Source organism: Sinocyclocheilus grahami, unplaced genomic scaffold (genome assembly GCF_001515645.1).
Source record: "Sinocyclocheilus grahami isolate Dianchi unplaced genomic scaffold, SAMN03320097.WGS_v1.1 scaffold533.1, whole genome shotgun sequence".
NCBI classification, from domain to species: domain Eukaryota; kingdom Metazoa; phylum Chordata; class Actinopteri; order Cypriniformes; family Cyprinidae; genus Sinocyclocheilus; species Sinocyclocheilus grahami.
The window spans coordinates 103,011-127,038 of NW_015505712.1; the positions used below are offsets into that span (position 1 = coordinate 103,011).

At 36.9% G+C, this 24,028-nt stretch overlaps 1 protein-coding gene across 1 annotated transcript in view; it reads right to left on the reverse strand.

Annotated features, from left to right (window-relative positions):
• Positions 1-19,683, reverse strand: part of LOC107555366 (ubiquitin carboxyl-terminal hydrolase 43-like) — a 109,825-nt gene extending 90,142 nt beyond the window's left edge. The window contains exons 1-2 of the mRNA XM_016238129.1: positions 18,543-19,683; positions 12,155-12,304 (exon numbers count right to left, since the gene is read on the reverse strand). Coding sequence (XP_016093615.1) covers positions 12,155-12,304; positions 18,543-19,133 — 741 coding nt within the window. The 5' untranslated portion in view covers positions 19,134-19,683. The remainder of the gene's footprint in view (positions 1-12,154; positions 12,305-18,542) is intronic.
• Between the last annotated feature and the right edge of the window lie 4,345 nt (positions 19,684-24,028).

Below are 24,028 nucleotides of genomic sequence, written 5' to 3' on the forward strand. Positions count from 1 at the left end.
GTTTATCTGAAATATTCATCGGTTTAATCAAATTCTCCTAAAAAAGTGTTAAATATTTCAAGCAACAGTGAAATCCATTACAGGCCCTTTAATAGTATCTAGGGAACATGTATAAGTGTCAGGTGGGTACCTGCTAGCTGAGGGTTTAAATGGACACCAATGGCACATAATCACAGGAGAGAGACATTATTATGAACAGTTCAAATCACAGACATACACTTTATTACACATTTATAGAGTTTTATGCACTATGCATTTTCACAGTATAAATATATTATGGATTTTTTACCATAGTTTTTGCAATATGCAAAAAGTATAAAACACTCAAATAAAATGTTATCTCAATTTTAGCCACTTTTAATCTGCAATTTAGATAAATGCACATTCTGAAAAAGTCTTTGTCACAAAAGAATGTATCTAGTATCTAGTGAAAGCAACATAATATGATGGAAAAACTAAGGGGAAAAAAAGCAAAACATCTCACAAGGGGGTCATTAAAAGTATATTATGTTTAAAAGTGCTTAAAATACACCCATTCAACTCTAAAGGGTTCATAAAAAGGGTAGGATGCCATTATGCAGTGTATGGTGCAGTTTTAAAGCACCCCTGAGGTTTCAGGAGCGGGTGATGGCAAGCCGGATGTGCATTCTGCCCTCTCAGCCGATCAATTCCCAGGCTAATGTTCCTCTCTTTTGTGGCATATGCCTCACTCTCTCTATGACTTCTACCTCTTGCTCTCTCACTCACTCACTCTCTCGGTCTCTCTCAGGTTGAACTTGTTAAATATTCATAATGCCTCAATCTCAGAGCTGTGTTTATAGAGGCTTGTCCAAAAGGGATCCAGTGTGACAGAGTTCACTGCTTCTAAAGAGGTCTCTTCATTGTGTGTTTGACCCAGAGAGCCACTATTGAAATAACTAGGTAGCCATCACTCCACTATTGTTTTACAACAGATGTTCTTTGGACAATGTCTGAATTCCTAGCAGAACAGAAATAGTTGGCAACTCTTTGGGGACAAGACTAACATACACACTAAAGCCCGACTGCCACTGATTTTATCAGTGGAGGTCACCTGGTTGTTGCATTGTCAGTAGCTATGCAAGTAGGCTTTTAAGTCACTGAATGCATTAGGGATTTGATAAACTATATCGACTAGTTAGTGTGTTGTGTGAAGGACTGGTCGACCAAGGAGGCCTGAAAAATAAGCTTCCACTAGTCCTTGATCAAACCCAGCTGGCACATGACCAACATTTCATGTTAAAAAATTGTAATGCTAAATGTTGTAAAAAGTTAACAAAATAACCCTAACATTTACCAAGATCTATATGAAAGACAATGAAAAAAATTTTGTGATATCAATGTTGATTCCATCTGCAAAATTTTAACAAAATTCAACAGTGATTTAACCTTGACCCATGCTATTGGTTCATCCACAAAAATGTTGAAATAAAGAAGTTGTTTCTTAGAGGGTGTTCACACAGAAAACATTCTTACTTTCCAAAACTGCTAGACGAAGCCCCAAGACACATTTTTTAAATGTTCAACTATTTTTTACCATGATACTGTGAGATGCTGAAACTGAGATGTTACAGACTCATGATATATTATAGACTATATTTAACTGATAAAAAAGTAATTGATACTAAATAATAGATATAAACTTTATTGTACAAAACATGTTGTTATTGTTGTTACAAAAAAAGGAAACTATAATAATGGAAATATTGCTTAGAATAGATGATTTGAAGTACAATGTCTAGAAATTCAATACTGAATGCAGTGTAGCAGCAGTACCTTAAAGAGGAAAAATGTAGGGCCTAAATTCTCAGAGATGGTTGTATCATGCAGTACTGAATAATTTCTTTATAATATGAAAAATAGTGGCAACGATATTCTTCAGAAATTCACCTGTTGTGTTCCACAAAAGAAGTCACATGGTTTAGGAACAGCATAAGTGCTAACTATTCCTTTTATCATTCATGTTGTCAAAACTGTCTTTAAAGCTGAATGATTTCCGGTTATTTTGTCACTGCATGAAAGAGATTTGGCATAACAGAATCACAGAGATGGTGCATGAGAGGTCATTAGGACACTCCATCTTCAATCAATCCATACATACATACTTACAAAAAAAATAAATAAATAAAGATTAAATTTTTCAAAAATTATTTTCATTTAATTAAATTTAACAAAAAATGAAATAAAAAAGCTCATCCAAAGGGTGGTTCCCCCCTACCTTTCCTGTTTTTAACTCAGAATCGTATAATTTGTTTATCCTTTACTCTAAGACTTCAGAGCCACTGCAAATCTGAAGGAAAGTCCAGACAGCTGGGATCAGATTAGGACAGCAGTCTCACCAGAGTCCCTTCACTTCAAGCGAACAGTCTTGGCTTTACATTCAGAGTCTTGCAGATTTGTCATGCCACCATTGAGAGAAGCCATCTGATCGATGTGGAAAGAGACCAACTATAGATTTAAAAAAAATATATATAAGGTATTTGGGGACAGCCTAATCTGAAACCTAATGCATTCAGTGACTTAATCTGGCTTGTTTAATTTAGAGTTGATACACTACTATGTAACTCCCACCCACATCCAGTCCTGCTCAAATACAATATAAAAACAGCTAACTTTGTTTAATCAGTTAACCATTGCCACAGATACAGATACACATTATGGGCATCATTTATCAATCTAACGTAGAAACAAGCTCAGATCCATGCGCACAAATCAGGGATGGAGAATCAAATCTTACGACAGAGTTCACGTGTGATTCATGAAACATTCGTATGCCGCCAATCTCATCGTACGAATGATCGCACGTTGATAAATGTGGCGGCAGAAAACAATCGTCATTTGAATATCATGCCCCTAAAAACACCCTGGTTTAGAAGCCTCGCCCCTAGAGTTTACGACATGAAACGAAACCTGGGCTGCGTTCAGCCCCGACAAAAACGGTGCAAAACATTGATGCGTTGAACACCCTGTTCTGATGACGCAAGAGTTGCAGCTATGGCAGCTGAGAAGGCCATTCTTTGTGCTCTTTTTGAAGAATTTTCAGAGCCTGATGAAATCGGTTTAAATACGTGTTTAATACTGCAAAATACGCTCGATGGTACAGTCATTGCCCTTGCCGTCCAGAATAAAAGAGAACATCCCAATCGAGTGAAGGGATTTGTGGAAACTGTGGTTCCTAATTATTGTGATCCAACACTTGCCTCGCATTTCAGGATGAAAAGACAAACATTTCAGGTGAAGGATAATCCACCTCTTTCCTCCAAGACTGTGTTATGATCTATATGACCTTATTATTTGTATTGTGAGTAATTTAACGGTATTCAGAACAGAACAAGAATGAAAAATAAGTAGGCCTAGTTATACAATTATATATTAAACTATAAAATAAAACACAAATTAGGCTATAGTGGCATTCATTATAAACAGCATACAAATGGCAAGCAAAACTGAAACGGCATTGAGTTCACGAGCCTGTCTCCACAAGAATCCAAATGTTTCCATTTTTGCCATATTTGTAACATTTGTTTGCACAACTATTATTCATTATGTAGCCTAAACATGGCTTTATACTTCACTCATGTTGTAATTTCCGTGTAAAATCCTTCACATGCGCAAAAATGTTTGTTTGGGCGCTGCACGCTGATTTTACAGCGGACCTTTTAAAATAAACAGTGTAACTTTTATGTTTGGTTGACTGCATTTTAGTTTGATGATGAATGGCTGAAATGTCAGGCAACGCTAGAACTAATGTTGTGTGCGTGAGGCGCCTGTGCAATCAGATGGATTAAATCAAATAAAGATATAAAGAAAATAAAGAAAATGCATTAAGAGTGTCACAAAAACAAGCGTTGCCTATACTTGTTGAACTGTTTTTTTTTCTCCTTTTGTTAATCTGTTAATTATATTATAGCCTATTATATATTTTGTGTGATCCTTTTATTTTATTCCTTTTATAGACTTAATTTCTGTTTTTCTCCTTTCACAGTAGCGCTGCAGGTGCATGATGCGACGATTGAATCCTCATGGACTTGTTTATGCTGCTATTCGTGCATATAAAGCTAAAGCCCTGTATAAAACCAAAAACAAAGACACTCTAATCTTACTGGTTAACGATCGACTAATGAGCTTCGTTTGACGGTCATGAAAATAAAAATGAACAAAATGCTGTCATTCTACAATTCTCCACCGTATTTAGCCTACTATGCTGCGCGCAAGTTGCAGGTAACTCAAAAACTTGCGTACACGAGTTGAGACCTGGGGCCTGATGTATACATTTTCCACGCACATATCGGGATTTATAAAAAATAAACTAGGCGTAAATATGTGTGCACCGTACGGACACTCTAGACCAGGGGTGCCCAAACTCGGTCCTGGAGGGCCGGTGTCCTGCAGAGTTTAGCTCCAACCCTAATCAAACACACCTGAACCAGCGAATCAATCTCTTACTAGGCATACTAGAAACTTCCCAGCAGGTGTGTTGAGGTAAGCTGGAGCTATACTCTGCAGGACACCGGCCCTCCAGGACCGAATTTGGGCAGCCCTGCTCTAGACCATGCGTATGCACTCTTTTAGTGGAATGAGCGAAATAATAAAGCAAACAGAATTATTTTAAAGTCTGTTATACATTTGACATACACATTTAGATTAAATATGACACTCTTAATAATGAAGTTAAGCACTGAAATTTCATGAAATTATAATCCAGAAATGACAACATTTTTATATTAATTTAAACAGAAATATTTGCAGAGGATGTGCTGCTTTCGAACAATTTTCCTGTGGTAGGCTATGTGATTAAATGTTTTAATCACAGCGAGGATTGCTTGGCGTATGACAATATGACAATATGACATAAGGATGCGCTCGTTGATCAAACAGCCCATTGGCTGGGTTGAACAGGTCCGATGACAATAGAACTGTTCTCAGGTGTTGCGCACAAATGCCTAATGATAACCCTTTTCGCACTCTTCCCGATATTGTGACAAACACCATATTTAAAAGATTGAATTTGAAAGGAACTCTAAGATATGCGCGTTTTATTTTCAAAATGTTTTGTTATTGACGCGGTGAGCAGGGGCGGATTTAGTGAATTGGGGGCATCAGGCAAAATATAGGAATGGGGCCCTATACATTTGCACACATTTTCCTAGATCAAACTTGAGGTTCCTTTTTTGTTGTGATGCTTGCTGCTGCACAATGGTGCCGCATAGTTGTGTCCAATGTTTCTACATTTTTCATGTACATGTTATAAAGGCTTTCTTTCATGTTGTGGGGTGGACCAAATGATCAGTGAGAGCAGGACAAATGTGTCACGTTTTAAACTCAACAAAATGGTAAAATAAGAGCATGCTCACAGATGAGAACCAAACAGCATTGGATGAAGTGGATTAGAGCCCTGCACGGGCCTCAAATATAGGCCTTTTTCCCCTTTTCCCAAAAAAAAAGCTTATACTTCTGTTTCAGCTATTAAAATTGTTCAGTTGTGTATGTAATGAAAAAGTGATTATATTTCGTTTTGTTTTTTTATAAAGTAAATTTAGAGCATTTTTTGTTCGTTAAATGTAAGTTGTTGTTTGTTTGTTTTTTAAATAACGGCCAGCGACAGACAGTGAATTGATCGTAGCCTACATGTTTGATCAATTTAGCCTTCTCAAATCATCACGACTTGCCTAAAATAAAATCTATATATAAAACAGTTCAAGCATATAATAATGTTAATTTAAATGTTTAACCTAGATAAATGGGCGCTGTTAGACGCATATCCAATCATTTGTGCGGAGAGTGGAAGCTGAAGCTCTGCAGCACATGGAGGCGCCAGCGTGATGATATTTTTTCTAACAGTGGAAACAACTTAAAATACGCAGTCATTTTTGCTCATAAAGGTAAGAGTAATACATCATTCTAAACTGTAAAGGGTCTAGTTTTATTTGTGTGCACTTACAATATCAACAAAAATTTTTTATAAAATAAAGAAAACAAACGCTTTCTGCCGTCTCGGTCTTGAACAGGAGCGCTTCACAATGATGAACCTAAACTCAGCGAATTGCCTCACAGACATGATTAAAATTATATAGAAAGCTTTAAATTATGACTTTAAAACGAAATCATTCAAATCGAAAATAGAAACTCTTTCATTATGTAATCCCTGCATTTCCCTCTAAAGGCACATCCAATCAGGAGATGGCCAGTCATTGTTTTCATCACCATAATTGATGGATGTCTAAAGCATAAAAATAAGGAAAAGCCTAAAACAGGCCTGATTATAATTTGCATTTTATTTTATAATTCCGTATAAAAATTCCGTACAATTAAAAAATAAAACACAAATTATAATGGCATATATGTAAAACTCTGTCCTATAACTATAGACTATAGCTGCTTATATTTTCAGATTTTTGTGTTGCTCTGTTCTGAATACCTTAAAATTTAAAGGATTTGCTGCAACGCAATTTTGTATGATATGTGAATAATCTATTAGCCTATTTTTTTTATCCATGCAGCAAATGCTTTAAAAACAGCTTTAAAATTACTTTATTGCATTCCAGATGCTTTTAAAGTACTTTTCACTATAAATAAATAAATTTTATGGGTAGCTTGAATGTAAACATTGTCATGAATTCGTTGTATTCCCATTTGTGAAATAGTCAACAAATGAATTGTTGTAGGCTAAACCGATCTCATGAAAGTGCGTGTAGCATGACTTTCTGCTTCTATTTGGCGTAATATTTCTATGCAGAAATTGACTTTGGCATGCAAAAGACTGATAAATTCATAATTAATGTCATGGCTGGTTCAGTCGACAGAAATACGGGAGACACAGGCCTATAATAACTGCTGAAATGTTTGCGGGCAAATCTGAGGTCAGTCTGAGCACTCATGGTACTCACAGTGCGTACAGCCGTACACCTGCAAGCTCCACTGACTCAGACGGCTGTCGTGGTAACAAACACCGTAAACAGCAACCGTTCGCGTGTCAGCGCTTAATGCGCATATCCTATATGAAAAGCATTTTAGGGGGCCCTTGGCTTTTGGGGCCCCAAGGCGGTCGCCTACCTTTGCCTAATTGGTAAGTCCGCCCCTGGCGGTGAGTCAGACAGCTACACTGCAAAAAAATAAGGCCTATCTCTTTCCATAAAAATATAGGCTATAACCATTCTAAAATATATGTTTACCTTTTAAGCATATTGCATGAATTAGAATAGTGATGTCTCAAAACGCATTTATAGTCCGTACCATCTCATATTTTCCTAACGTGTTGTAGGCTACCCTTAACTGTGTTAAACATGGTGTCACGTGGATGGAAATATGCATGGAAATAATATGCAGATGACGTTATGCATATTAAAACTAGGCGTTGTAAGCTCCATACATGGCTATTTCGAGGAGGAGATGGGGTGAAGATTCATGTACGCACAATCTTCAGCTGACTCGGTATTACAAAGGGAACTTTGCGCAGGTTCTGGGGTACGCATGGCTTTATAGATCTGAAAACTTTTGTACGTACTCAAAATCTAGCTGTTGTGCGTACGCACACATTTAGGATGAAATCTACGTAAAGTTTTATACATAAGGCCCCAGACGTGAGATTTGATCGTAGCCACCGCTCACGTCCATATTGATAAATTCCAAGTTTTGTGTTGAAACGACCGTACGACCAATTTTCTGTCGTACTTTCGTTTCGTAAATGAGGCTCAATGGCTCTGTTTTCACCTGATGGTATCAAGATGCATTTCCAGTGATCTGATCAAAAGTAGTCAGCTGAGATACATTCTTTTATCCTCTTGGTATTAACTTGCATCTCAAATCATCCTGTGACCATTTGTGATCAGAATTTGTTGAGATTCTCCTGTCTTATTTTGTCACACCCCACATCACTTTTGCAGGCCCTGGTACCCTGACTCTCATAAGCCAGCCAGTAAGATAGGAATTGCCAATCTCAGACAGCCATATGAATAAAACAATATGCGAATAGCCAATCTTTGGTTGAAACAGTACAGTCTTAACAGCATTTGTGTGTAAAAACAATATAAGAGCTCAGTGGAGCAGAGTGCCAATTTGGCCCCTTTTATTTTTCCATACTCTGAAAGCCACTTAAATGGATGAAGGCAAACAACAGACGGACAGCTGCGCTTTGAGGCAGAGAAGGCAGCGAAGGTTCCATTTTGTTGGTTAAAAATTACTGTAAAGTGGGAGTACTAACATGATTCTGATTGGTACAGTGACTATACATCTATATACATTTAGCATGCAAACTGAAATACATTCATGTAGGCCCAGTATAGCAGGCTACAGCCAAGAAAGACTGAGTGAGTTGTAATCTCTGAAACTCTCAATCCTTTGAAGTTAACCACTGAAGTGAATACTTTCATGGCAAATCATTCTGACATTCTTTGACAAACAGCCCAGGAAATAACACTTGACCTGCCCCCTCTCTCTTTACTCTCTTTCTCGCTCTCTAAAAAACATTTTCATTATGTTTAAAATATCTGACACGTTTACATTGTAAATATCAGTGTTGTAGTACACCAGACTGGACTCTGTCTCAAGTATGAGTCCAAGACCATATTTTCATGGTCTTGGCCTTGGCCTTGTTATGGACTCATTTGACTCGGTCTTGACTCGGATTCGACCTTTCCCTTGTGAAAAAGAAGTGAATTAAATTGTATTTAATGTACACTTGTAGTATACTTCAAATTTTAAAAGTATATTTTACAATAAAATCTGTACCTCAAGATAATATAATATTAAAGGGGTCATATGATGCTATTAAAAATTTTCCTTTCTCTTTGGAGTGTTACAAGCTCTTGGTGCATAAAGAAGATCTGTAAAGTTGCAAAGACTAAAGTCTCAAATCCAAAGAGATATTCTTTATAAAAGTTAAGAGTCAGCTACGCCTACCTAAAACGGCTCGTTCTAACACGCCCCCACGTCTACGTCATGATGTGGGAAGATAACGCCGCCCAAATGTTCACGCAAAGAAAGAGGGTGTAACTTTTATTCTGGCTGCAGTAGTGTTGCTGTCGCCATGTCGTGAAGGCGCTGTGTGTTTCGTTGTGAAAGTGAAACTACTTTGTTTGGCCTTCCAAAAAGATGATGATACCCGCTTCGTCATGCCTAGAGCGGATCCGTGCTGGTTGCTGAGGAAATACCATTTGACAGTTGTGCATCTTATTAGACAAGGTGAATAATTAGGCAGTGTCATGAATTACAGGACATATTTTTACCTTACTTGATTCACTCTAATACTACGATAATAAAGAGCTTGATCTTGAAATACTCAATGGGTTTACTCTTTACATTAATGTGATTTGTCTACATATTTCTGACCAATTTCAAAGGCTTCATATAACATACAGAGGTACGTACCCTCTTCCGTTTAAAATAATCTCAACAGTATTTTCTTGTTTTTCCCCCACTACGTGTAGGATTCAGCAGCTTCAGTTTTTTGCTTTGGTTATGGCCCATTGCAATATTGTAAGCTTTAGAAACATTAGGGCAGAGAAATTATAACATGAAAAATTGATATACTTATAGCATTCTTTTAATGTCTGCTTCTGCTCAGATGAAAAGTTTTGCACCACTATAACCAACCATAGGCATGTTCATTGTGTGAATAAACAATCATTAATCAGAGGAATGTAAATTAGCATGTAGACCTATCAGTAACAACAAACTTGTGCTAAATTCTTTGTAATGTTGCACCACTCACTTGCAATACAGCCATGAGCAAACCGCACACCAAAACTATAAAAATTCCCATTATAATCAACAATCCCAGACACGGTTTAAAGATTCAAATGTCAAATTCTAAGCAATAACGGGGGTCTGAAAGTGTCTAGCTGTCATTCAGCTGTTAATAACCGTGTCTCAGTTTGGATGAGATCAGAGTGTGATGTAAGGGGCCAGAGATACGGACCCATTCTGTGATAAGTCTAAAAATGGCTCTTGATGGAGCTGCCACATTACCATGCAGGCTTGGCATCTTCATTCGCTGCCACTACAGCAGACAAAGGCTGAAGTGTGTTCACTGCCAAAACACAGACTTCAGCTGACCTGCTGCTGTCTGACACCCCGTACAATCCACTGCGTTCTAACAGTCTCCAAACTCTGAGAAGGTGATTATGTGATTATCAAAGCTGCACCTTCTTTTAAACACTCCAGTGAATTTTTATTAAGCACATTCTATGCTCTCAAATTCCTCATTGATTTCTAAAGAGAATAAACACTTACAATAAGGTCTCAGTGAAACATACAGAATGTTACAACACATTCACAACACCCCCACATCAATCCACCCACTCACTTTTTCCTCCTACACCCTCTCTCTAGCACAAAAGTTAACAAATGAAACAGGAAAACTATTCAGCCAATGTATCATATACACGGGGGAGTCGTGTCTTAGGCTGCAACTTCCTTCTCATTAGCTTAATGGCGTTTGAGGCCTTTAACTCAGTAGAAACAGCATGTAGGGAGACGACTGCATGACTAGTTCCATTGATACGACACATGTATATGGGGTGCATCATATGCAACATATTGTGTGCGGTAACATGAAGGGGGAACCCAAATCAGTTTTAAAATGCTTGTAAATGCATCCTATAAATTCACAAATAAGTGCATGAATAAGCATTTTAGGATAACAAAAAAAATATTTTTTTGAATATGATAATATGCTGATTTTTATCACAACTAGAGAGCTACACAGTGGAAAAAATGGTAACATCTAAAAATACCTATAACTTTTATTCAAGTCAAAAATATTATTTAATATGAATGAATTAACAAATATATTTATACCAAAAATTGTTTTATATTAAAAATCAAGTAGAAATAGCTGTTTAAGAGAAATAAAAAATCAAGTAGAAATAACTGTTGCAGGTTACTACATTTTCAATGTTATTTAGCAGTGATATGTTGTCGTTTTTTTATTATTATTAGTAATCTGCAGTTTTGGACTGTAGACAACTTTTGTGGAACTCTAAGGTCCATAGAAAATGTTCGTCCAATCATTGCATTGATTCCGAATTGGTTTAAATCGATACAATGCACTTGCAGAGTTTATTCTCGACAGGTAAGCTACAGTAAACTTCTAGTTGAAAGTATTCCTAATATGTTGGACCTTTTATTGAAAGTAGCCCAGTATTTTTACCTGTTGCCTTCACTTTTATAGACCGGTACTATAAGAGCTGTATTTGTGATGTTTTAATTGGGGGAAGCGTGATGCACAAAAGGGGCATTTGAAAACATTCTTTATTTTTATAGTTCTGTTAGGTCACACTAGTAGTGCAAAAACGGAATACTACATCTCTAACATGAACAAAATGGTATTTTAATATAATATTTGATACTGTGTGCTGAGAAAAACACTCCTAAGTAAGGATGAGTCAGGACAACAGACTAGTTGCGTTCGACAAGCATATGTAGATATTTTCTTATTGCTGTGTCTACAATCACATACTGTTGAGTAGGCACTTATATTTCATTTGATACTGGCTCTGTGAATGTTAAAAAAGTATGTTATATGTAGGAGGAATATCGAAAGAATGAATTACATGTTAGTGTACTACCCTGTTGAAAAAAAAACAGCATATGCTGGTTAGGTAGCCTATGTTTTGAAGCATGGTAGCTGGTTTGAGCTGGTTTAAGATGGTGTTTACTTGGTCCTTAGCTGCTCATGAGCTGGTTTAAGCTGGTCCTAAGCAACTAGCTCCTGCTCAGGACCAGCTTAAACCAGCTGCCATGCTTCAAAACATACCTAACCAGCATATGTTGGTTTATTCAATAGGGTACATCGGCCATGTCACTGTCATGTGACCTACCAGTGAGAGCTGTGCCACTTTACTTCCATTCACTCCTCCTCCCCCATAGCTACATGGAATAGTAATAAAGTGACCTTTGAATGTGCACTCCAGAATCTCGGTGGAAGTGGTAAGTCATCCAGAACTTACTATGAATTCGGACACACTACTCTTTTGACATACTGTTTTTCACATACTATATTTTTTTGTCAGAATGAACAGTAAAGCCCACTGTGTATGGTTGTAGGAGTTTTCAGTCACTGCATTGTCCAATCAATTAGTTGATTTTGGGGGGGAAAAAAACTGAAGAGCATTTAGAAGGACAGAGGGTATATTACCTTGCTGGATGATTTGGTTTTGCCGTTGTGGTTGTTGTTGGTGGAGAGGCTGGCGTCCTCATGTACACTGTCCAGAAGCCACAGCAGGAACTCCAAAGCATCATGTTGAGCGTTCCCCTTGAACTGAGAGCCATACTTGGACACAACACTCTAGGGAAGGAGCGGGAGATTGTGTCAGATAAATGTTGATATGGACACAGCTTTGAAACTAATTGCATTATAACTTCAATCATACAAATCTTGTTTTTCATCCTCGATTCACAGCTGTTCCGATATACGCCGTTACGCGATATATGGCCAACACTACTCAGCCAATAAGATTCAAGGACCAGTGATCCAATTATAAATGGTCAGCCAAGAAGCAGTAATGTTTAAACCTGGTTAACATGCATTTTAAATTTGTCTCCTGTGACCACTTGTGTTCGGATTTCATATAGACTGTAGCACACAAATAAAATTGAATGAATGAAGCCATTACGCAGCTTATGAGTGAGCAGGAAACTAAACAAAACGAATGGAAAGGATACAATTGGTAACAGTGACTTTGGTCATAATCCGTGTGTTTTGGCACAACATAGCGAAGTTAGAATTGATTGTTTTTGTTCGCTTTCTTAAAACACGTCCCAGAATGTGTGTGGTGGGCGGCAAATAGGCCTTTTGTCGCCGTTTAAACACATTCGACCACACTACAAAAGCAATCCCGACTGAATGTGTTTTCAGCTACCTCTGGTCCAAAGTGGACAAGCTCAAAACCTTTTATACTGTGTTTACACCTGCATTTAGCATCATGAACACATTTTTAATACCAGGTGTAAATCGAGTCTTATGGTCATCATTTTTGTTGTGAATTTATTTAAGTTGTTATTTTATTAACAACTTAATTGTTGTATAAATGTGAATCGGCCACCAATATTCTGAAAACATATACGAGGTGAGGTGTTATTTAATTTAAAGTTTAGTTACAGGTGCTGTTAGCGTACTAAAAAGTGACATTTTAAGCTGCAAAGTTGCCCAAGACAAACACCTTTTTTTTACCTTATTATGAGTCCATATATTGACTTAAATGAAGAGAAGTTTTCCACTTTCTTCTGTGCAAACGTAAAGCCTTAAAAACTTGATTTGTAGTCAATGAATTCAGGCCTAAAAACTAACATTTACCAAATGTCCTGTGTGACTTTTAAGCAAAGACGGACATCAAGAACAGGTTAAACGTATGAAAAGGATTCTGAGAACATTAGCACAATGTCATATTCAGATCATAATAATCCCCTTATCTGCTTATCATATTTGGATTGATCTGGGATAGAAGCAGATTTTGGGAATCACAAAGCTTCAGTAAGACTAGAAATATATGGGTTACTCAGTAATATAAATTATGCACTGCTATTCTAATAGCACCTCATTTTGCAGATCTCTTCTCTTAACAAAAACAAAAATCCTCAAATATTAGGCCTACAAATATTTTCACTCCTCAAAGGAAATATAATATTTATTTGTCATTTCATAATTGCTTCAGTATCACATTAACCAGTACAAGATGTTTATTTACAATATGAACAACATTTATCACTGTTATGGTGCTTGCTCAACTGTATCAAAGGAATAGTGCACCCAAAATGAAAATTCAGTCTTCATTTATTCACCCTCATGCCAAGCTTTAAAGACAGTTGCTCTTTTTTGTAATGCTATTATAATAAATGGAAACTGATGCAAAGTCACCATAAAAGTGGTTCATGCAACTTGTACACTATTCTAAGTCTTCTAAAGCCTAACAAAACCTTGTGTAAGAAACCAACTGTAATACTGTACTGTTGTCCGATTCGTGAACAAGTCGTTCTTACAATATGAATCATTTCAGTGTAGTTATAGCTACATTCTTCTTTTCATTTTAGAATCAACTAGTTTTCCATTTAGACCTGGAGTGTCAAAAACATGGCCAGTGGGCTGATTCTACAGCTCTCTGAGGAATATAATGATTTGAGGATGAAAATGAAAAGTAAAATCATGGTGAAAAGAGAACAAAAACATGTGTCCATATTGTTTTTTAGCATGAAATATATTCAACATATTACATTTTAATTAGGCCTATAGTATGTCAGGCCAGATTAACGTTTTGTCTTAATTTGTCATCTTACTGTAAAGTGTTGGAAACATTCTTTTATTTATACACATCACGCAACGATCCCAGAGCCAGCCATTTCATTTTTCTACTCTACAAAAGGTGGACAGATTGTATACAAAGTTTTGACTCTGTTAAGTAAAAATCTGTACAATTTTGAGGGTGATTAATACTACGAACGTTTTTTGTTTTTTTTAATGTAATCTAAAATCCTAAAAGAATGAAATTAGTAAACAAGCTTCCATTCAATTCATAAAACAGTAATATTTATTCTAAGCAGTATAAAACTCATTCTGTGCAATATTTTGTTTTAATTTGCATGCAACCAGATCTCAAGGGATCAATGTTTTCATATGAATTTGTATAGAAACATAACATTTTTAGAAAAATCTGTAAATGGATCAACAATCAACCCTTTCATACCACAGCAGTCTGTTTGAACTTATTTAAGTCGCTAAACATAATAGCACAGAGACGTTGAAACCCTGTAAATTGTAAAACATTTCATTTTTGTTATTTCAGCCTTTTCTCAGTATATCAAGGTCTAATGGTCGAACAGCAGCCAATATAATTTGTGTGAGAAGTAGTTTAGACATAAATTACTGGTCTCCATTCACTTCCTTCCCAGGACAAACCTCTCCCTTCTCTTACACAAGAATGACAAACAAGTCTAGCAGGTTAACATGACCTGTCTTGGTTCCATTGGCAATTCACTAAGCAACGTGATGAATGATGGCATTACATAACCTCAGCTTCAGCGCTGCTTGCCGAGTTTCTCTCCTATTCTTAAGCTTACCAGACAGGAATGTGCCTTCACTACATTCTTCTTTTCATTTTAGAATCAACTAGTTTTCCATTTAGACCTGGAGTGTCAAAAACATGGCCAGTGGGCTGATTCTACAGCTCTCTGAGGAATCCAATGAGTTGAGGATGAAAATTAAAAGTAAAATCATGGTGAAAAGAGAACAAAAACATGTGTCCATATTGTTTTTTAGCATGAAATATATTCAACATATTACATTTTAATTAGGCCTATAGTATGTCAGGCCAGATTAACGTTTTGCCTTAATTTGTCATCTTACTGTAAAGTGTTGGAAACATTCTTTTATTTATACACATCATGCAACGGTCCCAGAGCCAGCCATTTCATTTTTCTACTCTACAAAAGGTGGACAGATTGTATACAAAGTTTTGACTCTGTTAAATAAAAATCTGTACAATTTTGAGGGTGATTAATACTACGAACGTTTTTTGTTTTTTTTAATGTAATCTAAAATCCTAAAAGAATGAAATTAGTAAACAAGCTTCCATTCAATTCATAAAACAGTAATATTTATTCTAAGCAGTATAAAACTCATTCTGTGCAATATTTTGTTTTAATTTGCATGCAACCAGATCTCAAGGGATCAATGTTTTCATATGAATTTGTATAGAAACATAACATTTTTAGAAAAATCTTACAGATCTTACAAAAATGTATGAATGAGATGCACAAATTCACAACCATTTGCCATCCATTCACCAAAATGCAGAGTAGTTACAAATGAGAGTGTGTTGAGACTGACACCCATGATTTAAAGGCAGACAGGAAGGAAGGGAAATCAGAGAGCAAGAAAACACAGAGAGACTGATAAAAGTCATCAAGTCTGTCTTATTTCTCCATATGGTGGACAATCATTCATTTCTGCTGATCTCCAGACGCTGTATTATTCACTTTCCCCTGACCGTCAGAGATGCCCTTCCTCCTCGCCCTCATCATTTATCTCCTCACCTCAGAGACTAAATAGCCACTGTGGCCTCTACCACAGAGTTTCATGTCTTTACTGTAATCAATACTAAACCCTGCAAAAAAGACTGAATTTGATTAAATATACAAATAAAACTATTAATATTATATCATATTGCAATCTGTTCCTATTGAAGTGCCATCTATTTTGACAGAGGAACTAAAATTATACTGGTTGTAATATAACTCGAAAAAGGTGTTGTTGAGAAGTAAAGAGGAATGCATGGAAATGGGACAGATATCAGAAACATGGATCTTAGGATGATGTCTGAGCAGAGCACAAGCTGTGCTCAAGGTGGTGTGTGTATCAGTATTGCACCTTGCTGGGTAACCGAGATGACGCAGAAACACACAAACAGTCCACACACACACACACACACACACACACACACACACACACACACACATTTGTACAGCTATCTTTTGGGGACTTGCCATAGACGTATATTATTTTCATACTGATCTAACAATATTTTCCATCCACTAAACCTAAACCTACCCCTCACAGAAATGTTTTTGCATTATTACATTTTTAGACAAACATAATTTAGTATTTTTATTGAATTTTTTTTTCCTCGTTGAGACCCCACAATGTCAAAAATGTCAGGTTTTATCTTTGTGGGAACATTTGGTCTCTTTAATTTGTCATTACAAACACAATGAAGAAATTCTTAAATCCACTAAAAGTTAAAGGTGCAATAGGTGATTGTCTTAATTGGCTTTCCTACCTGCCTGTCAACGTTTGTATTAGCATACCTCTGCGCACCCGGTTCGTTCAGACAGGATACGTCATCAGCGCGTTCACGCACGCTGTGCAGACAGAGCGAGAATGGCAGAGAAACAACAACAACCCGATCTTCCTTCCTGGTATTGTAGTACTTTTAAAGTTTTCTCACCGGTGAATGACACATGATGTAGGCAGCCCAGCGGTTCCCAATTCCAGTCCTCGCACATGTATTTTGCATGTCTCACTTAGTTAACACACCCGATTCAGATAACCAGCTCATTAGAAGAGAGCTACGTGCATGCACTGTGTTCCGATCGATATGATAACACAGTGTTCATTGCTCCCTACTCCATGAGCACAGGAAATCCGTTGAAGTTTACTTCACTTCGGAACATGGGCTGGAATTGGGAACCGCTGATGTAGCCTATTGTAGTAATGTTACTATAATACTCTGGTATTCTGGTCTGTGAGTGAGCGTGATCAGGGGGCGTGGCTTTGGACAACGATTGCAGGGAGGGTGGGACGTTCGCTTTCAGTGCTATCAGGCTAAAGTTATCATTTTCCAAGATCTCCTACTGCACCTTTAATAATAAATGATATTATTATAAATCATAAAATATACATTTAAATGACTATAAATCATACTAAAATTCATTTTAAAATCTTGGCCATAAGACAAATGTGAGAGGGTTTTGCTGGAATGACTCGGTTTTTGTGCACAAAAACATAAATGTACTGTAAGCATACATCAGAAATAATGTTACAAAGTAACTGCTTCAGATGTACTTATACAGTGAAATTCAGGGAAAGGCTAGCTTTTTTTTCTTTTTTTTTTAAAAAAGGTACACTTTGATACACTTGATACTGTAAGCTAATGAGGTCTAAAGACAGAGCAGAAACTGTCCACAGTATAAAAGCCGAACAGGGTAGATCTGAATGAATGGGAACACCAGGGGCAAAGTCTGTTAACAATGTGGACTAATGTGCAGCTCTCTCTTTTTCCTATATCTCTCTCGACAAGTATTGAGTTACAAGACTGTGTAGATACTGTGCCTTCAAGGCATATGCACACAACTAAATAGCTGTGAGCAATCTATGATTGTTGATAGTGGATGACAGAATTCTTATCCTGTTTGTTTTTAAAAGCATAATGTTTAAAAGAGTGTTGTTGTCAGTTATGGAAAATGAAAGTCTATTTACATTTTTGCAAACAGAAAAAAACCCCAGAATAAAACAAATTATTGTTTTTCTAACACCTTTTTACAATAAAAAACATTCTGCATTCGTCCAAATCAAGTCTGCCGAATTGTTGACAGGTGATTCACCTGTCGCCTCCTACTCTAAGCCCCTCCCACTTCCACCAAATACGCTGTAGATTGTTGAATAAGTGATGAGGAAGTCTAGTCATTCCCGCGAATGCGCTAGTGTGTGAACCCACATCAATGCCAATCGGACATGTCCGAAAGAAACTCTTATAGGGTCAACGATTCAGTCCAATTAATGAACGAATCGTTCAGACCGAGTTTAAGAAACGGATTTATCTCAAAATAGCGATACAGATAATTTGACTCTGATCGTTGTATTATCCGATTCTCTAAATCTGTCTGAATCAGTGTCTGTCTGACAAATCTACCTGTTGATCTTAGCTTAAGTCAAATAAAACGATTCCACTCTACACTGAAAAAACAAACGACCATTCAGAGAAGTTATTTACACATGGTTCGTGACTCCATTCTGTAAGTTGATCGAAACTCACCTTAAATTCCACTGAGAGCTGAGGCGTGTAATCGAGCGTCCAGAGCGCCCTCACTAGCGATGCCAGCTTCTCCGTCACCTCCCCCCTGACCTCCTCACTCTTCATCGTCCCGTTGATCTTCCGCTCATTGAATTCACATTTATACTGCTCCAGACCCAAATACTCTGCCAGAAGTTCCGTGTTACTCAAGCACTGCACCACGGCGTTCATGAAACAGGTGTTTCCATGGTTCTTCAGACCCTGAACTCCCGGAGTTTTCTCGCCGTAACAGCAGGACAGTCTTTCTTTGACAGACCCATAAGAAGATGAGGGCGCAGCGGTCTTCCTCAGCGAGCTCTCTCGGTGATTCCCAGAGTTGTGGGCGCTCAGAGTGTCTCCAAACCCACCATCATCCTCCTCCGCCGCGTCCGGCTGGTCCGCGTCCCCCAAGTGTGCCAAAGTCCCCAAAGTTTTGACAATCCTGCTCATAAAATTTCCAAGCGATTTTAGCGATTTCCTTCGGAACAGCTTCTGGGACTTGTGCGTCTTAATCTTGCGCTTGGTTGATTTGGCTTTGATTGTTTGTTTCCTGGTTTCCCTCGGCGTATCCATGTTTAGTCTGTTGTTTCACCCAAACCGATCAGTGGAAGTCCGAAAGAGAAACAAGTGCACTATAGTGTGAAGACACGGCGCTCCCACCTGTGCGTCTCGAAAACCTACATCGCTAAAGCATCACGACGACGAAAAACAGACTGTAAAGGCACCGGTGTCTGCGCGTCCCCGACATTCCCTAGCACTGATCTCAGCTGCGCTAGTTTCGCTTTATCCATGACGCTCTTGTACGCACCTGGAATTACACTGGGCTTAACTCCATGCTTCAGACACAACTCTTGTTCTTTACACCACACCTACATGCATACTTGTGTGTGGATGACCATTACTGGCTGTTTGTCGCCCGCTCTCTCTTTCTCTGGCTTCTGGTTGGAGTAAATGCGTCTGAATGGTAGATACAGGGCTTTCTACCCTCCCACTATGAATCTTATTAGCCTGGTTTACTTTGAACTTGTATTTGGAGAAGTGAATGTGGAAATTAATGTATTTACCTGCTTCATCGCTGCTCATCAATATTTTCCCTCCAAACTCAAACAGACGTTGTATTTGATCTATTTAATTATCACTTTTGCGACCTTATTTTGGAATGAATGTCCACATTCAGATTAAACCTTCTTTAAAAGATTTTACAAGCTATTGGAATATTCCTGTAAACACATAACCACATGATCTGAATAAACTCGCTCTTTCAAACGATTATGCTGCAGTTTGGGCATTATTTGAATTAACTCAATTCTCATTCACGACATTCATATGGGATCAGATTCCCGTCAAATGTATTGCAGTCACGGATAAAAAAAATAACAAGCGTGAAACCAAAATTTAAGAATACGTGTAAAATTATCTTGCACAGAATTAAAAAATGAAAGCAAAGTTTTCAGAATAGCAAACAATGGTCACGGATCACTTTAAACACATTTAAAATCATAAAGCTCTCAGACATTTTCTGCACATATTTTTATTTTTTGTATGTTTATGCTGTTTTTCCCTTCACTCTTTATTCCACGTTCTGCGCTTCTTCTTCCAAATGTTGAGGTTAGAGTTTCATGTAAATCAGGGCGGGTTTAAGCATCATCATTGGTCCACTAGTTCTAGATTGACAGCTCCTCCTCTAGCCAATCAGTCGAAGAGGGGCGGTGATGTCACTCCAACTCGCCTCATTACTGCCGATGTTCAGTGTTGGTAATTTGAAAGGTATCTCTGTGGCAAATCGATCAATATTAATAAGCCAACTGGCTGATGACACAACTCTTTTCTTAAAAATTAAAGATCAAGTTCCTTTAGCTTTAGACAAAATTCAGTTTTTTTCCCTCTGCTTCTGGATTATGTCTTAATATCCATAAATGTGAACTTTTATCTATAAAAGATTCTACTGATGTTAAAATTTGTGACATCTCAGTCAAATCTGAAGTCAAATATCTAGGTATAATTATATGCAAACATCAGAAAAAGAGATCAAAGCTTAATTTTGAACCTGTTATTCTCTCTATCCGACGCAAATTAAACTCTTGGTTACAGCGTGATCTGTCAATAACAGGTAGAGTGTTGCTTTCTAAGGCAGATGGGTTATCTCGGGTTATCTATCCTGCAATGGTACTGGATGTTTCTGTGGAAATTTGTAGAATGCTGGACAAAATTATAGTTGACTTTGTTTGGAATTCTAAAACTCACTTAATTAAAAAAGTGCTATGTTAGCTGATCGGGCTATGGGGGGTTTTGAGTTAGAGGATCTTTCTACTCTTAATAATTTGTTTAATGTTAAATGGATAAAACATTTTTAAACAACCCCACATCCTGTTGGAATTTTATTCCAAATCATATATTTAATTCTGCTGGAGGTTTAAATTTTTTATTGCGCTCCAACTTTGACATCTCTAAAATACCTTTAAATTTATCTTGTTTTCATAAACAGGCGTTAATATGTTGGTCACTTATACATAATTATAATTTTTCACCACATAGCTACTTTATTTGGAATAATAAAAATATTAGATATAAAAATAAATCTTTTCTTTTTTTTACAATTGGTTTGATAAAATTATACTTTTAGTCAGTCAACTTTTAGATGATCGTGGTGTCCTTTTTACTTATGAACAATTTATGCAATAATTTTCTTTTCCAGTCCCCCCAAGAGAATATGCCATTGTGTTTGGTGAAATTCCCATTTGTATTATACCTTTAGTAAAATCTAGCTCTAAAGGTTCGTTAGACTCTCCTCTTTTTGATAACACTAACTTATTTGTTGACCAAAGTCTTCTCAATACCATGTCAAACAAAGACATTCGTTTAATTATTAAAAGATCTCAGATTTCTTTACCTGCTTGTGTGAGTTTTTGGAATAACATATTTAGTGATATAGGATAGGAAGAGTTTTGGCTTCTTCAACAAAAATTCTTCTTATCTAATAAAGTTGTTGAAGTCTCTATCAAAATTATCCATAATTGTTATCCGGTAAATTACAAACTTGCTAAATTTAACAATAGTATTTCCCCCAATTGTTGGTTACTCTTTGAATTTAGACCCTTCTCACTGTAAATTTATTATTAATATATTGCTATATCTGGCTAAATTTTACATTCATAGGTGTGCATTTTCAAAGAAAACTCCCTACTTTTTTATTTTCAGGAAAGATTTTGATGTGTATGTAAACTCTTTAAGAAACTTTAATAATTCTATTGCATGTAAAACTCTTTCATGGTGTAAGTCTTATAAGCTAACATAGTATGCTTTTGAGTATTGTTTGTAACCCTTATTGTCTTTTGTTCTTACTTGTCTTTGTAATTGTATTTGTTGTTCTTCTATTACATAATCAAATTAAAAAAATTAAAAAAAAAGATGTTCAGTGTTCTGTTCACTTTTACAGGTGAAAATGGATAATTGTCAGCTGGGAAACATCTTTCCATACAGGACACCATTATATGTGTCTGTCTGTCACTGCTGTACGCCTACCTAGCGATCCGTTAACGGTAAATGAGTAAATCTGTAAATTAATTTTAAACGATAGTGCTACAGTTACAGAGGCCAGGTGGATTTGATATACACAATGATTTATTTGCATATTGTGTTTATTTACATATATAACTGCCTAACGCTATCATATTAATGTTTCAAATATATAAAGTTTGAACATAACAACAATATGAAAGTAAAACAGCCAGTAGGAGGCGGTAAGTTACTGTCTTTAGAATAAGACTTTAAATCATTCATTCAAATGGCTGATTCATTCAGTGAGGAATAAAGTGAATCATTCAATACGAAAGGCTGCTATGTGGCTTGTAGAGGACACTGTTCTGCTGTGGCTTTGTTTGGACTCTTCATCGAAATAGAGCAAAATGAGAAAAGTAGAAATAGTTACTATTAATAGTAAACTCACTCAAAATATACTTCTTGTTATTATGATTCAGTTCAACATTTGCAATGGTCCTGATATTATGAAAAACACTCTTCCTCGTGTTTTGCTTAACTCTATGTCATAAAATAAATTATAGTGCCATTCTTTACAAACAACATAACTCATTTAAAATGAAACTAAAAACTGAACCTCCTGCTGGGCTCACATACCTCTCATTTCCATGAGTGAATTGTTAGACGCGGTGTAACATTTGGTTGATAAACTATTAGCCTATTTATTTTGTTAAGAAGGCTTTGTACTTCTCTCGTATCTGAATATCTACTTAAACAATATCCTTCACATATGCAAAAAATGTGTTTGGAAAACACCACGGCATGGTGATGCTCACGCTGACCGGCAAAACCTACATATTGTACAAGACAAGCTAAATTGAATCACCAATACCTTTTGTATGTTTAGTTGTCTCATTTACTTTGATGATGAAGAGGCTGCGATGTAAAGTTTGCAATGCTAGAACTGATTATTTTGTGTGCGCACGGGAGGCACTGGCACGAACACTTGGGTACCTCTTATCAGCGGAAAGATGTGATATCCGTCAGATAAGAGCAAGACATTCAAAACGATCTATTTTTTTATTTGTGTACCTTCAAAATAACAGTGAAACGTTGTACTTTTGTAAAATAAAGAAAACATACTAAATGCACTTGCCGTCTCAGTGAACCTCTTCCTGAAATGAAGAAAAACTCAGCGATACTGTCTAACACTAGAATGAGAAATATATTTATAGAAACCTTGAAGTGCCTGCTTTTACCTGTTTACGTTTTGCTTATTTGACATTAAATGCATTATATAAGTCACTTTGGAATATAAATCAGCACGTTCAGAAAATAAAAAATGCAACGTGTAGTCCAGAAAATACAGTATAGCTAATTATTTTGCGGGACCCCCTGGCTTTGGGTCACGACACAGACCCCAGTTTGAAAATCCCTGCTCTTACTCATATTATCCTCTCCTAACAGTAATAACCATAACAAGACTTGTAATCAGTCAGGTAAAGACGAGCTAGGCACATCAGTCACTTCGCAAGGTCGGTGCAGAGTGGCTGCTCCCTTTTGCAATATACAGATTAATATAACCACGACAGGTCGCTAGGATGGCTCATTTAACATTAACGGATCACCAGGTAGGCGTACAGCAGTGACAGACAGACACATATAACGGTGTCCTGTATGGAAAGATGTTTCCCAGCAGACAGTTTCCATTTTCACTTGTACAAGTGAACAGAACACTGAACATCGGCAGTAATGAGGCACGTTGGAGTGACGTCACCGCTCCTCTTCGACTGATTGGCTAGAGGAGGAGCTGTCAATCTATAACTAGTGGACCAATGATGACGGTTAAACCCGCCCTGATTTACATGAAACTCTTAACTGCAACATTTGGAAGAAGTGCAGAACGTGGAATAAAGACTGAAGGGAAAAACAGCATAAGCATACAAAAAATAAAAATATATGCAGAAAATGTCTGAGAGCACAAAAAATAT